Source organism: Chiloscyllium punctatum, chromosome 16, assembly GCF_047496795.1.
Source record: "Chiloscyllium punctatum isolate Juve2018m chromosome 16, sChiPun1.3, whole genome shotgun sequence".
In the NCBI taxonomy this organism is placed as follows: Eukaryota; Metazoa; Chordata; class Chondrichthyes; order Orectolobiformes; family Hemiscylliidae; genus Chiloscyllium; species Chiloscyllium punctatum.
This window is the reverse complement of record NC_092754.1, coordinates 27463533-27476124: the sequence shown is the minus strand read 5'-3', so window position 1 is coordinate 27476124 and position 12592 is coordinate 27463533. Positions and strand designations below refer to the sequence as shown.

The window sequence follows — 12592 nt, the reverse complement described above, 5'->3', positions numbered from 1 at the left end:
AACCCGCATTCACCTGCGGTGCTTTGAAGCAGGTTCTGTAAAGGAAGGGAAGTGGCTACCATCGTTTAAAATATGCCTCTGAGTGGCTAGCAAAGGAACAACATTGTGTATCTCTCTGGTGTTACGGAGTCATTGTGGCACAGAAGGAGATTATTCACACTGTGATAAAGTGTGAATAATAATAATTCTACACCATATTAGCTATTTTAGTTTCAATTTTAAAATAGAGGCAAATAGGTTTTAGTTAGTTTTGCAAAGGTAGTTTTTAAAAGGATCATAAAGTTATTTGGAACAATGACATAAATACACCATATTCTAGAGGCATGTTATCCACTCACATGTTTGGAAAGATACCTGTGGTGTTAATGGATGAAATGTTTATACTGCTGAGTATAACACAGACAGAAAAAAAATGATCAGAGCTACTAGTTTTGTTTGGACTTCAAAACAGAGGGTTCAAGGTTTCAGTTCAGGGGAACTAGTCAGCCTGGCAGAAGTGTTTTTTTTCAGCAGTGCAGCAAACAGGTTGTGAGAGTGTTATAAAAGTTTTCAGGCTATCTGAATGGAAAGCAGGTATAGCTCATCTGAGTTGAGAGAGGTCCATGCCAACAGACTTGGAAAAGAATTGTAGACCTGTCTTAGGAATCCAAGGAAAAAGAAACTGGGAAGAATCGGGAAAGTAAGAAATTAAAGAGTTGAGATAAGACTGATTATTGTTTCAGTATCTGTAAAAGGACAGTGTTGGGAAATACATTGAAACTTTGTTTTACTGTTTGTGTCAAGATCTTACTATCTGTCTTATATAAGTAGAGAACTTTTTTGTTTCTTTTGCATAATAAACGTATGTTCTGTTGTTAAAGAACATCTTCAACCTCACGTGAATACATTGCAATGACTAAACACTACGGTAACCAGTTGTTTGGGAAAAAAAAAGATCTATCAAGTCAGGTTTTATTCTGGGATTATTTATGTGTGAGAATACTAATCATTAGTACTGATTATAACAGCCCATCAAGTCTAATGCCAGATTTCTGTGGAGTATCCAGTCAGTCCCATTCCCTTCCTGTTGCCCGACAAGTTCAGTTACCCGTCCAATTTCCTTTTGAAATCATTAATCATCTCCTCTTCCACTACACTTGTGGTAATGAACTTCCAGTTCATTATCACTTACAACATTAAAAAAGGTTCTTCCTCATAACACATCCATCATTTCAGTTCAAAATATTAATTCTGGGTCCCCTAGTCCTTGTACTACCCCCAAATAGCAACAACTTTACTTGTCTTCTTTAAACAGAACTGTTAGAATATTACACTCCTCTATCAAATCTCCCCTCAATTCCCTTTATTCCATGAACAATCCCTGTTTCTTCCAGCTAACCTTCTAGCTAAAATCCTTTTCCCAGAACCATTCTATAATTTCTTCTGCAACCTATGAAGGACCTTCATATCCTTTCTGTGGTAACCAAGACTGCGTGCAACACTGTAGTTCTGGCCTGTTGTCCACGTTCCCAACTGTGTTATGATGTGGATAAAGGTCCCTAATGTGGGGCTGTTAGTCATAGATGGAAACAAATGACTTGGTCTTGACCAGCAGCTACTTTGCCCAAAGCCCTTCCCTCCTATCTCTCAAGTTCAGTTTTTTTTTTCTTTTTTTGCCTGCTCTTTCAGTCTGTCTTCACAATGTATCAAGATTCTGACTGACTGCTATTTGGCTTTGGTAATTTCTCTTCTGGAGAATGCATTTTGCCCTACCTGGAACCCACAATCGAAGTCAGAACTTACCTCATGACTGGGATCCAGGACTACTTCAGACTTGGCACACTCTGCCAACAAGGACCTCCATTGTTCTGGAGAGTAAGAAGGCTTCAGAACAGGAGTGGTAATTGGTCACATTTTTATGCTGCTTGTTTGGATCCTGATTGCTAATTCATGCTGCAAAATCTACACACACCATTGGCTGCTGGTGCAGTTTATTGTCACTTTATCTGTTTTACAGCTGGGGAACTTAAAAGCCCACCTGAAGATTCACATTGTGGATGGACCCCTCAAGTGCAGGGAATGTGGGAAGCAGTTCACCACTTCAGGTGAGAGCTGGACTTGCTGTGATTCACTGCCACTGCCCCAGGCCTATACACTTCAATGAAATGTGACACTGACCTTGTGAAATGTGTAAGAAAACCACTGGCACTCGCCAATGACTCAGTCAGTTGTATCAGTAGGTAGTCAGGTGATCAAGAAAGATGCTGGCTCCATGCCTGGAGTTAGGTGACATCAACCTGAATGAGAAGGTTGCAAATTGACTTTCATTTTCCTGGGTTGGAGAATGGAAAATTGGCTGAAATTTCTGTTTACTGGGTAGCATTCTCTATTCTTGAATCAAAGGCTTAAGTTTCAAACCTCACCTGAGAAACTTGGACATATGTTCCTGGTTGATACTCCAGCGCTGAGCATGGTGTCATTTTTCATTTTCTCATTAGATTTTAAGCCAAAGTCTAAGGACATGCTTGGCCTTATCCGATGAGGATCAGGTGCAATCTCTTGGATACCCTGGTCAATATTTATTCCCCCCAAACTACATCCTAAAACAGACTATATTTCATTTTATTTATTCATGAGATCTGGGCTTTGCTGGCTGGGCCTGCATTTATAGCCCATCTCTAATTGACCTGGAGAAGGTAATGATGAACTAACCTATTTGAACCACAGTGGTCCTTGGCTCTTGGTAGACCCATGTTGCTACTAAGAAGGGAGTTGCAGGACTTTGCTTCAGTCACACTGAAGGAACAATATATTTTCAAGTCAGGATGGTGCATTGCTTGGAGGGGAACTTGCATGGAGGGGTGGCCAGACCATGCATCTGCTGCTCTTGTCATTCTGAATGGTAGAGGTTGTGGGTTTGAAAGGTGATGTCAGAGGCGAGTTGGTGAGTTACTGTGGTGAATCTTGTACACATTACTGCAACTGAGCATCAGTGCTAGAGGGAATGGATGTTGAAGATGATGGATGGTTGTCAGTTAAGCGGGCTGCCTTGTCCTGGATGGTGTCAAGCTTCTTCAGTCTTGTTGGAGCTACACTAGTCTTAACAAATGCTGTGTATTCCATTATACTCCTGACTTGTGGCTTGTAGATGGTGGACAGCACTCAGTCAGGAGATTAATTACTCACTACAGAATTCCTAGTCTCTGTCCTGTTCTTGTAGCCAGAGTATTTAAATGGCTGGTCCAGCTATTTGTGGGATCTTCCTCTTCTTTCTCCAGTTTCTGGAACTATGGGCTGTACTGTTCCTTTCCTGGGGCTGGACCCTCTTTGTTTTGCAGACCGTTCCCGTTTATTAAAGTCTCGGCACTAACCCCAACAGATCTACTTTACAGGAAACCTTAAACGCCACTTGAGGATCCACAGTGGGGAGAAACCATACGTCTGCCCACATTGCCAGCGAGCGTTTTCTGATCCTGGAGCATTACAACGTCATGTGCGCATTCACACAGGTAACAACCTGAAATATCTGCCCGTGAAGAGCTTTGCTATTCAAAAACAGTCACAAAGTCAGCAAGAACCCTGCACCTCTGAAAAAGATCAAAATAAGCTCAGAATCAAGATGGAATTGTATTGTCTGATGCTGCCTCATACCGAGGCCTCAAAAGCTGGTGGTTAATTGTCAAAGTAACAACATCATAACATCATCATTTGGGCTATGTCAGGAGCTGCAATGCCTGTTAGAGCACAGCTGTAGTCATACTCAAGGCTGGCTGAGCTGCTGTTCCCTGGGGCCCCAGGGAACGTTCCTTTGTGGTTATGTCAGGTCTCTGTATCTGTTTTTCCCGTGACCTGTGTAGCCAGCTCTGCATCTACATTTGCCAGCTGGGGATTCTTTATAATTGTTTTCTTTTAAACTGTTTCCCACCCCACCCTAAACCACAGTAATAGTTCAGCAATTCTGGTGTGTTTGCACAGTAATTAGAGACAGCACACACATGGCTGCGCCCAGATCTGTACAGGTCCCAGGTTCAATCCCTGGAGTCGACTGGAGTGATGTTTCGCACACTACAATGGACTCAGTGTTTCAGTAAGTCAGCCATACCTCTTGCTGTGAACATTTATCATTAAATACACACCAGAAAGTACCAGCTTGAACACTGCAAGGATGAGGTCAGGATTGGTTTGGGTGCCATCCATGTTTCCTGTATCTCCAGGCATTCATACGAACAATTGAATTAGGAGCAGAAGTATACCCTACAGCCCCTTAAGCCTGCTTCACCATTTAATAAGGTCATGACTGATCTGCTTGTTTCCAATTCCACATTCCCATTTACCTTGCACTGTATTCACCTCTGTCTTCAAAATATTCAATTACCCCGTATCCTTTACCTTCTGAGACAGAGTTGCAAAACCACACAACCCTCTGAGAAAAGAAATTCCTAACAAATGTTCAAAAAGGGCAACCTCTAGTTCTGTACTTAACCAGAAGGTGACCCACCATTTCCACAGTTACCTTGTCAAAAATGTTCAGGACCTTGTAGTTATTTTAATCCACCAGTTCAAACATGCATGGCATACCTTCAGACCAGGTGAACCCTGACCTTCTGATCCAGAGGCAGGGACACCAACACTGCCCCAGTCTTTTTCACTTCAATGAAATCACCCCTTACTCTTCTAAATTTTGGTGGAAATTAGTTGAGCCTGACCAACCTATCCTCACAAGAGAACCCATTGTCAGCTCACAGTCTCAGCTCATTTGTGAAGGATTGCCACTTGGGGAGAGACTGTGCTTCCTGGGGTGGAAGGTAGAAAATTGATGGTTTGGAGTGGACTGAGAGGTAGAAGAAATCCTAAAAGTGAGGCAGTGAGAGAGTTGCTGATTGTTCCTGCACAGATATTGAATAAAATATACATCCAAGTTTTCACCCAGTGACCTCCTGCTATGATTTCTTGGCTGCATTAATCGAGATCTTTTGCAGGTGAGAAGCCTTGTATCTGCATCATATGTGGGAAAAGCTTCACTCAGGCGAGCTCTCTAATAGCTCATATCAGGCAACACACAGGAGAGAAACCATACGTCTGCGATCGCTGTGGTAAAAGGTCAGTAATAGAGATCAGAATTATGTGGAGTTATCTGTCTGAATTATACTTGTGAAATTTGAAAACAAAAAGATATCAGATGAGCCAAGGTGATGATCTGTTCTTCACGGAGGGTTTACACTGGGGCATCCTGGTCCAGGGCGAGAGGTTATATTGAGGTAAACTGTGAGATATATGCAGAATAACCCATTCTGGAGGGTTTTCCTTTTGTTGAATGATGTTCATTACACCTTTCTCTCACCTCAGGTTTACCCAATCCAGTCAGCTAGCCAATCACATTCGGCACCATGACAACATCCGGCCACATCAGTGTCACATCTGTAACAAGGCATTTGTCAATGCTGGTGACCTAGCCAAACATGTCATCATCCACACTGGTGAGTAACATCAGCTCCCGCTAACCTTCACCAGTTTGTGCTCACAACTGGCAGTTTTGAACCGTTGAGGTCATTCATGGAAGTTACATGCTTATGTCAAAGATTACTGTCAAGGATCCTACATTTTACTTTCAAAACTAATTAATGAATTGCACTCGAAGCACATTCAGAATGATCAATTAGAGTGGGTTCTGGTAGCTGCCAAGGCATTAATAGTTTCAACATTGGGAGGAATAAAGAATGTTTTCATAAAAGCTGTCAATTGATGCAATATGACTGGTTCTCTAATGTTTTATGGTTTTCCTCAGGAAAAGAGGCCACAGTCTTACTCAGTCACACTATCATGTCCCTCAGGGCTTGTGTTTGTGATTGATTCAGGACATCGAGATATTGGCAATAAATAAATGTCATTGTTAATCTGTAACTTGACTCTTTGTTTCATGATTTCAGGTAGCTGGGCCCAGGGCATGTGACTTTATTTCTGGACTGTGTGTGGTTTGTGGACTGATTTCTGCTTACCACAGTCAGTAAAACTTTATTTTCTGGAATCTGGCTATCGAATACTCCTGGAGCTTGATTGACTACTGTATAGTTTGAAGTCTGTTCCTGGTGTGTTGAGTTTAATCTGAGGGCTATTTTTAAATGTATCAGGTATACATTAGGGTAGAGACAGAGGAACTCAGTGGGTCTGGGAGCACCTGTGGAGAGAAAACAGACTGAACGTTTCGAGTCCAGTGACCCTTCTTCAGATCTGTTAGTAGCTGGGAGAGGATGGTATATTTGCTGAAGACAGAGAATGGGAGCAAAAGGTGTAAGTGGATAGGCAGAGATGGAGTCTATAGAGAAAGAAAGGGAAAAGACAGCAGTTGGGCTGACAAAGGGATGACAATCTGCTCAGGAGAAGGTAAAGCTACTAACGGGGACCATGAGTAGGTGAAAATGGGTTGGCTCTGCTGAAAGCAGTCCATGTCACAACAGGGCCAAGAGTGTGGGAGTGGGTAAAGGACATGGAATTGAATTGAATTTATTGTCATGTGTACACAGGCACACTGAAAAGCTTTGTCTTGCGAGCAATACAGGCAGATCACAGAGTTAAATAGCATAGATAAATAAATAATAGGTAAACAGCGGCAAAAACAAAAACACAGGTATGGGCAAATGCTAAGAGTTTGTGAGTCCACTCTAACAACAGTAGGGTAGAAACTGTTTTGAAACTGGCTGGTGCATGTGTTCAGGATTCTGTACCTTCTCCCCGATGGTAGAGGTTGTAGAAAAGCATTGCCAGGGTGGAAAGGATCTTTAAGAATGCTGGTGGCCTTTCCCTGACAGCGGGCCTGGTAGATGGATTCTATAGATGGGAGATTGGCCTTTGTGATTGTCCAGGCCGAGTTCACCACTCTCTGTAACCGTCTCTGATCTTGAATGGTACAGTTGCCATACCAGGCGGTGATATATCCAGACAGAACGCTCTCGATGGTGCACCTATAAAAGTTGGCAAGGGTATTCGCCATCATGCCAAATTCCCTCAGCTGCCTGAGGAAGAAGAGAGTTGTTGGGCCTTTGTAACCAGTATATCCACATGAAGAGTCCAAGAAATCTTGTTGTTGATGAGCACTCCCAGGAGCTTGACACTCTCCACTCATTCCACCTCTGTGCTGTTAATATGTAGGGAGGCATGAATAACATCCCCGCTGAAAGTCAATAATGTTTATGAGAAGATTTGTAGCTTGGGTGCTCGTTGTTGTGGTTCTGATCGCCGAACTGGGAATTTGTGTTGCAGACGTTTCGTCCCCTGTCTAGGTGACATCCTCAGTGCTTGGGAGCCTCCTGTGAAGCGCTTCTGTGATCTTTCCTCCGGCATTTGTAGTGGTTTGAATCTGCCGCATTGAATCTCCCGCGACAGATTCAAACCACTACAAATGCCGGAGGAAAGATCACAGAAGTGCTTCACAGGAGGGTCCCAAGCACTGAGGATGTCACCTAGACAGGGGACAAAATGCCTGCAACACAAATGCCCAGCTCGGCGAACAGAATCACAAACCCGAGCTACAAATCTTCTGTAGTGTACAAAATCCCATGCAAGGACTGCACAAAACACTACATAGGACAAACAGGAAGACAGCTAACGATCCGCATCCATGAACACCGACTAGCCACGAAACGACACGACCAGCTATCCTTAGTAGCCACACATGCAGATGACAAGCAACATGAATTCGACTGGGACAACACTACTATTATAGGACAAGCCAAACAGAGAACAGCCAGGGAATTCCTAGAGGCATGGCACTCATCCACAGATTCAATCAATAAGCACATTGACCTGGACCCAATATACCGACCACTGCAACGACAGCTGGAACTGACAACCGGAAGCGGCAGATTCAAACCACTATAAATGCTGGACGAAAGATCACAGAAGTGCTTCACAGGAGGCTCCAAAGCACTGAAGATGTCACCTAGACAGGGGACGAAACGTCTGCAACACAAATTCCCAGCTCGTGAACAGAAAGTCAATAATGAATTCCTTGGTTTTGCCGGCATTGAGAGCTAGGTTGTTCTCAGTGGATCATTTTTCCAGGTCTTCCACCTCCCGTCTGTAGTCTGTTTCATTGCCATCCGAGATTTGACCGACTATGGTGGTGTCATCAACGAACTTTGTAAATGACATTAGTCTGGTATTTGGCGACGCAGTCATTGGTATACAGTGAGTACAGCCCCCCCCCCCCCGGGGGGCTCCATTGTTGAGTGTTAGTGAGGATGAAATATGGAAGAAGGTGTTCAGGCTCTAAAATTATTGAACTTGATATTGAGTCCAGAAGGATACAGTGTCCCCAACCAGAAGATGAGGTGCTGTCCTTTCAGTTTGTGCTGAGCTTTGTTGGAACACTGCAGCAGGCCCAATACAAAAAGACCAGGGAACATGGTGGTGTGTTGAAGTGACAGGCAACTGGAAGTTCAGGGACAGTTTTGTGGATACATGGTAGGTGTTCCACAAAGTGGTCATCCAATCTGTGTGTCATCTCCCAGTGCAGAGGAGATCACACTGTGAACAGATATTTCAGGTATAATGCAGAAACTGGCTGGTTTGTCAAATATAATCTGCGACATTTCAGGAGATGGTTATAAAGTCTGCTCACCGGGAAAAAGCAAGAAAGTAAACAAGAAAGTCGTACTTGACAATGTATATTCTGATCATAGCAGAGCACTATTTTGAGGTATACATTATGAATTAGATTAATATGTGTCATCTGTAAATTTTACTGGTTTATCTTTTGGGTTGTTCAACTGTGTCAAGCACAATGTGAGGTCTGGTCAAATAGTGTTGGTTACAATCTGATGGCTGCTGAAGGTAGGTATTTCAATCAGCCCACTCAAATATGTTATGAAACACCTCCAGAGCAGGTGGGACTTGAACACATATCTTCTGACCCAGAGCTAGGGGACACTACCACTATACCACAAGAACCCCTTCTGTTGGTTATAATCTGTAGCCTGCTGAATCTGTTAAATGTTATTTCCTGGTACTAATAAGTTTTCACTTCCTGTAACAGGTGAAAAGCCCTATCTCTGTGATACATGTGGACGAGGCTTCAATCGTGTTGACAATCTACGGTCACATGTTAAAACTGTCCATCAGGGAAAGACCAGCCTTAAAAAGCTCAAAACTAAAGATGAGGATGATGAGGAAGAAAGGAATGTTGTCACTGTTACAACGGACACCGTGGTCACCTTGGCAACTGAGGCACTGGCTGCTACTGCAGTGACCCAGCTAACTGGTAAGCATTGCCATTACTATGGTTATCAGTTGTGTGCATAGCATTTAAAAAGGAGGACTTTCATTTATCTAGCACCATTCATGACCAGTGAATGTTTCAAAGCGCATTACAGACCAAGTTGATTGTTGAAGTGTACATACCATTGTAATGTAGCAAATACTGGCAGCTGCATTGTGCTTACCAAGCTCCAACAAAGGTAAATAGGTAATAACCAGTAATGTTGATTGACAGTTAAACATTGGCCAGGGCATAGAGGAGACTTTCCCTGCTCTTTGTTGGAATAGTACCACAGCACCTTTCACATCCACCTTGGAATGCCACATTTGAAAGATGGCACCTCCAACAGTGCAGCACTGCTCCAGTACTTTACTGTGGAGTGTTAGTCCAGATTTTTGTGCTCACATCATTGGAGTGAAATTTAAATCCACAGCTTGATCAAAGGTGAGAGTATTACCAACCAGCCCACGGCTGACACCTCCAATATATGCACAAACTTGCATAAGTATTCTTTTGAATAATGCAGGCAACAAAATCAGTGTGACTAGGGTGACTTGAACTGCTAACCAAACTGTAAATTTACAATGACGAAGTGAACTATTTGACTACACCTCACATGGTTAGTAAATCCGGAACCACCACAAAATGAACGTGGATCTGAATGGTTGAGTCATGTGGGTGTGAACGTCCCCAGCCAGACATATGTTCTAGCTGCAGCTGTGCATGTTCTGAGATTTGTTTTGAGTTGGAGATGCCGGTGTTGGACTGGGGTGTACAAAGTTAAAAAATCACACAACACCAGGTTATAGTCGAACAGGTTTAATTGGAAGCACTAGCTTTTGGAGCGATGCAATCACCTGATGAAGGAGTGTCGCTCCGAAAGCTAGTGTGCTTCCAATTAAACCTGTTCGACTATAACCTGGTGTTGTGTGATTTTTAACTGAGATTTGTTTGTCAGTCAATACTGAGCTTTATAAGATCAAGTTGTACCATTTCCTCTGCATTCATAGTGTTAACTGTTAGCTTTGTTTTGATTCCTGATTTATATCCTTATAGTGGTTCCTGTGGCAACAGCAGTGACCGCAGATGAGACAGAGGTCCTGAAAGCGGAGATTACAAAGGCAGTAGAGCAGGTTCAGGAAGCAGGTGAGGATCTCGTTGACCATTAGGAGAGGAGATATGCAGTTTATTACTGGGACCTTGGTATGAAACTTCCATATTGCAGATCCTGTTCCACCAAGTAATTCTCTCACCTGTCTGTGTGTTCTCCATTGTGGTTTCTTAAGATTTTGGTGCTTCACACTTTGTCTAGTCTGTATCTGTTTTCATCCACTGTATCCCCAGGTATCTATATCTGTTTCTCATATCATCTGCTTCAACTCCTAAGTTCTCTTATGGAAGCTCTGTCTCCTCTTTTATGCTCACTTCTCACTACTCCCCCATGTATTCTGCTCATTTAAGGAGTTTCCAATATAAGATGTCCATTTTGAGGAAGCTCTGAGCCTGAAATGCTTCCTGTTGTTGTAATTCAACGAATCAATATTGGCATAATCAATTTGGAAAATCACCATTTAAAACTGCATTTATATGGCATCTTTCACTATCTTGGATCATCCCAAGTGCTCTACAGGAATTGAGGCACTTTTAATGTGTAATCACTTTTTTTTTGGAGGAAATGTAGCAGTCAGTTTGTGCCTAGCAAGCTCCTATAGGCACTAATGCAATAATGACTGGATAATCCGTTTTACTAGTTGAAGAAAATATATTGTTCAGAAACCAGAGGGTGCTCTCTTGCTCCTCTTCTAACATGGGACATTCTAGCCAGGTCTGCCTGAGACAGAACCTTGATTTAGTGTTTTGTCTGGAAGACAGTATAGCACTCCTTTGGCACAGAACTGAATGAGGTCCTGCGATTTTACAATGAGGTTAAACAGTAAATGTGTAGGGATTCAGGATAAAGGGATCACATTAGATGTCGGACCTACTTTAATTTAATGTTGGTATTATGACACCTCTAATGGCTGCTTTTTCTTCTTAGATCCAAATGCACATATCCTATATGCCTGTGACTCTTGTGGGGAAAAGTTCCTGGATGCCAACAGCCTGGCACAGCATGTGCGCATTCACACAGCCCAAGCCCTAGTCATGTTCCAAGCTGACACAGACTTTTACCAGCAATATAGCAATGGCAGCTGGCAAACTGAGCATGTCATCCAACCAGGAGAACTCCTGTTCCGAGCGCGGGATGGGACGGATCTGCCACCCGCTGTTGCTGAACAGACTCAAGTTGAGAGTTGCCAGAATCCCTCACAGTGAGGGCGTGATAGAGGTGGCCAGGTACACTGTGCAAGACATGTAGGACAGTAACATAAATGCACTGCTGTTACATCAACTATGCTGAATTCAACAATGCATCTGTGACTAAGACACTAAAGAACAGGAAGCTGCGAAACTCACTCTGTAACCGCTATCCTTCTACATGTAAAGAGGCTTTGTGCTTTTCTCAAATCAAATCAAGTTGTAAAAGCAGAATTAACCTGGGCAACAACATTGTGTATTCACAGCTGCAGGACTATGATAAAACAAGGTCGTGAGGATGATTGCAGATCGAAACTGACAGCACTTGCTGTTCAGTTGCCCTGTTACTGAGGATTTGTGATTTTTCTTCATATTGAATGCACTAGGACCAGCCCAGCAAGGGTTGGTGTTGGAGGGGAAACTTGAAATTTCAGCATCCCAGGGATTTGAACCCATAATTATGAAGCAACAGTCAGCATTATGCACTACATGGGATCAGTCTAATGCACTGTGATCATTACTAGGTGGTCACTCCTAGTGAATTTCAGCACACACCAGAACTCCAAGTCCCTTTGTTCTGCACATATTGTGCATTATTTTTCTTTACTGAATGGCTCCACCATTTGTGCTATGTAGGACAAGAAGTTTTTCCATATTGTGAGACAGCCCAAAAAATGGCCCATTTTAAAAATAAAGAAAATGCAGAGAGTATGTTTTGGGCATCATCTTTGGTCATTAGTTCTTAAAAGCACGACCCAGAAACAGAGTTGTTCATAATGCTGCTACAGCCTTTCAGCGACTGGATCCATGTTCTGCAAAGTAAATGTTCCATTGGCAGAACTCATTGGAGTAAAGACAAACACTATTCTTGATGAGTTAGCATAATCTGGTTACACAATTGGTGCTGTTTGAAACTTGCAATTTAATGATGTTTTGCTGGGAGTTCGATAACATGATTTTTGTAACTGGGGCCAGTTCTAGAACTGGAAGCTGACACCACATAGTATTAGTTTCCTGTTGACCACTGAGGATTTGTGATTTTTCTTCATATTGAATGCACTA

At 42.8% G+C, this 12592-nt stretch overlaps 1 protein-coding gene across 2 annotated transcripts in view; it reads left to right on the top strand.

Moving 5' to 3' along the window:
- The window catches only part of zbtb17 (zinc finger and BTB domain containing 17), a 33101-nt gene extending 20860 nt beyond the window's left edge, over nt 1-12241 (top strand). For both annotated transcript variants that reach the window (XM_072586580.1, XM_072586581.1), the window contains 7 exons: nt 1997-2084; nt 3372-3488; nt 4959-5079; nt 5326-5456; nt 9011-9235; nt 10289-10378; nt 11271-12241. In XM_072586580.1, the coding sequence (XP_072442681.1) occupies nt 1997-2084; nt 3372-3488; nt 4959-5079; nt 5326-5456; nt 9011-9235; nt 10289-10378; nt 11271-11548 (1050 nt within the window). In that variant the 3' untranslated portion in view covers nt 11549-12241. The remainder of the gene's footprint in view (nt 1-1996; nt 2085-3371; nt 3489-4958; nt 5080-5325; nt 5457-9010; nt 9236-10288; nt 10379-11270) is intronic.
- The last annotated feature ends 351 nt before the right edge of the window (nt 12242-12592 follow it).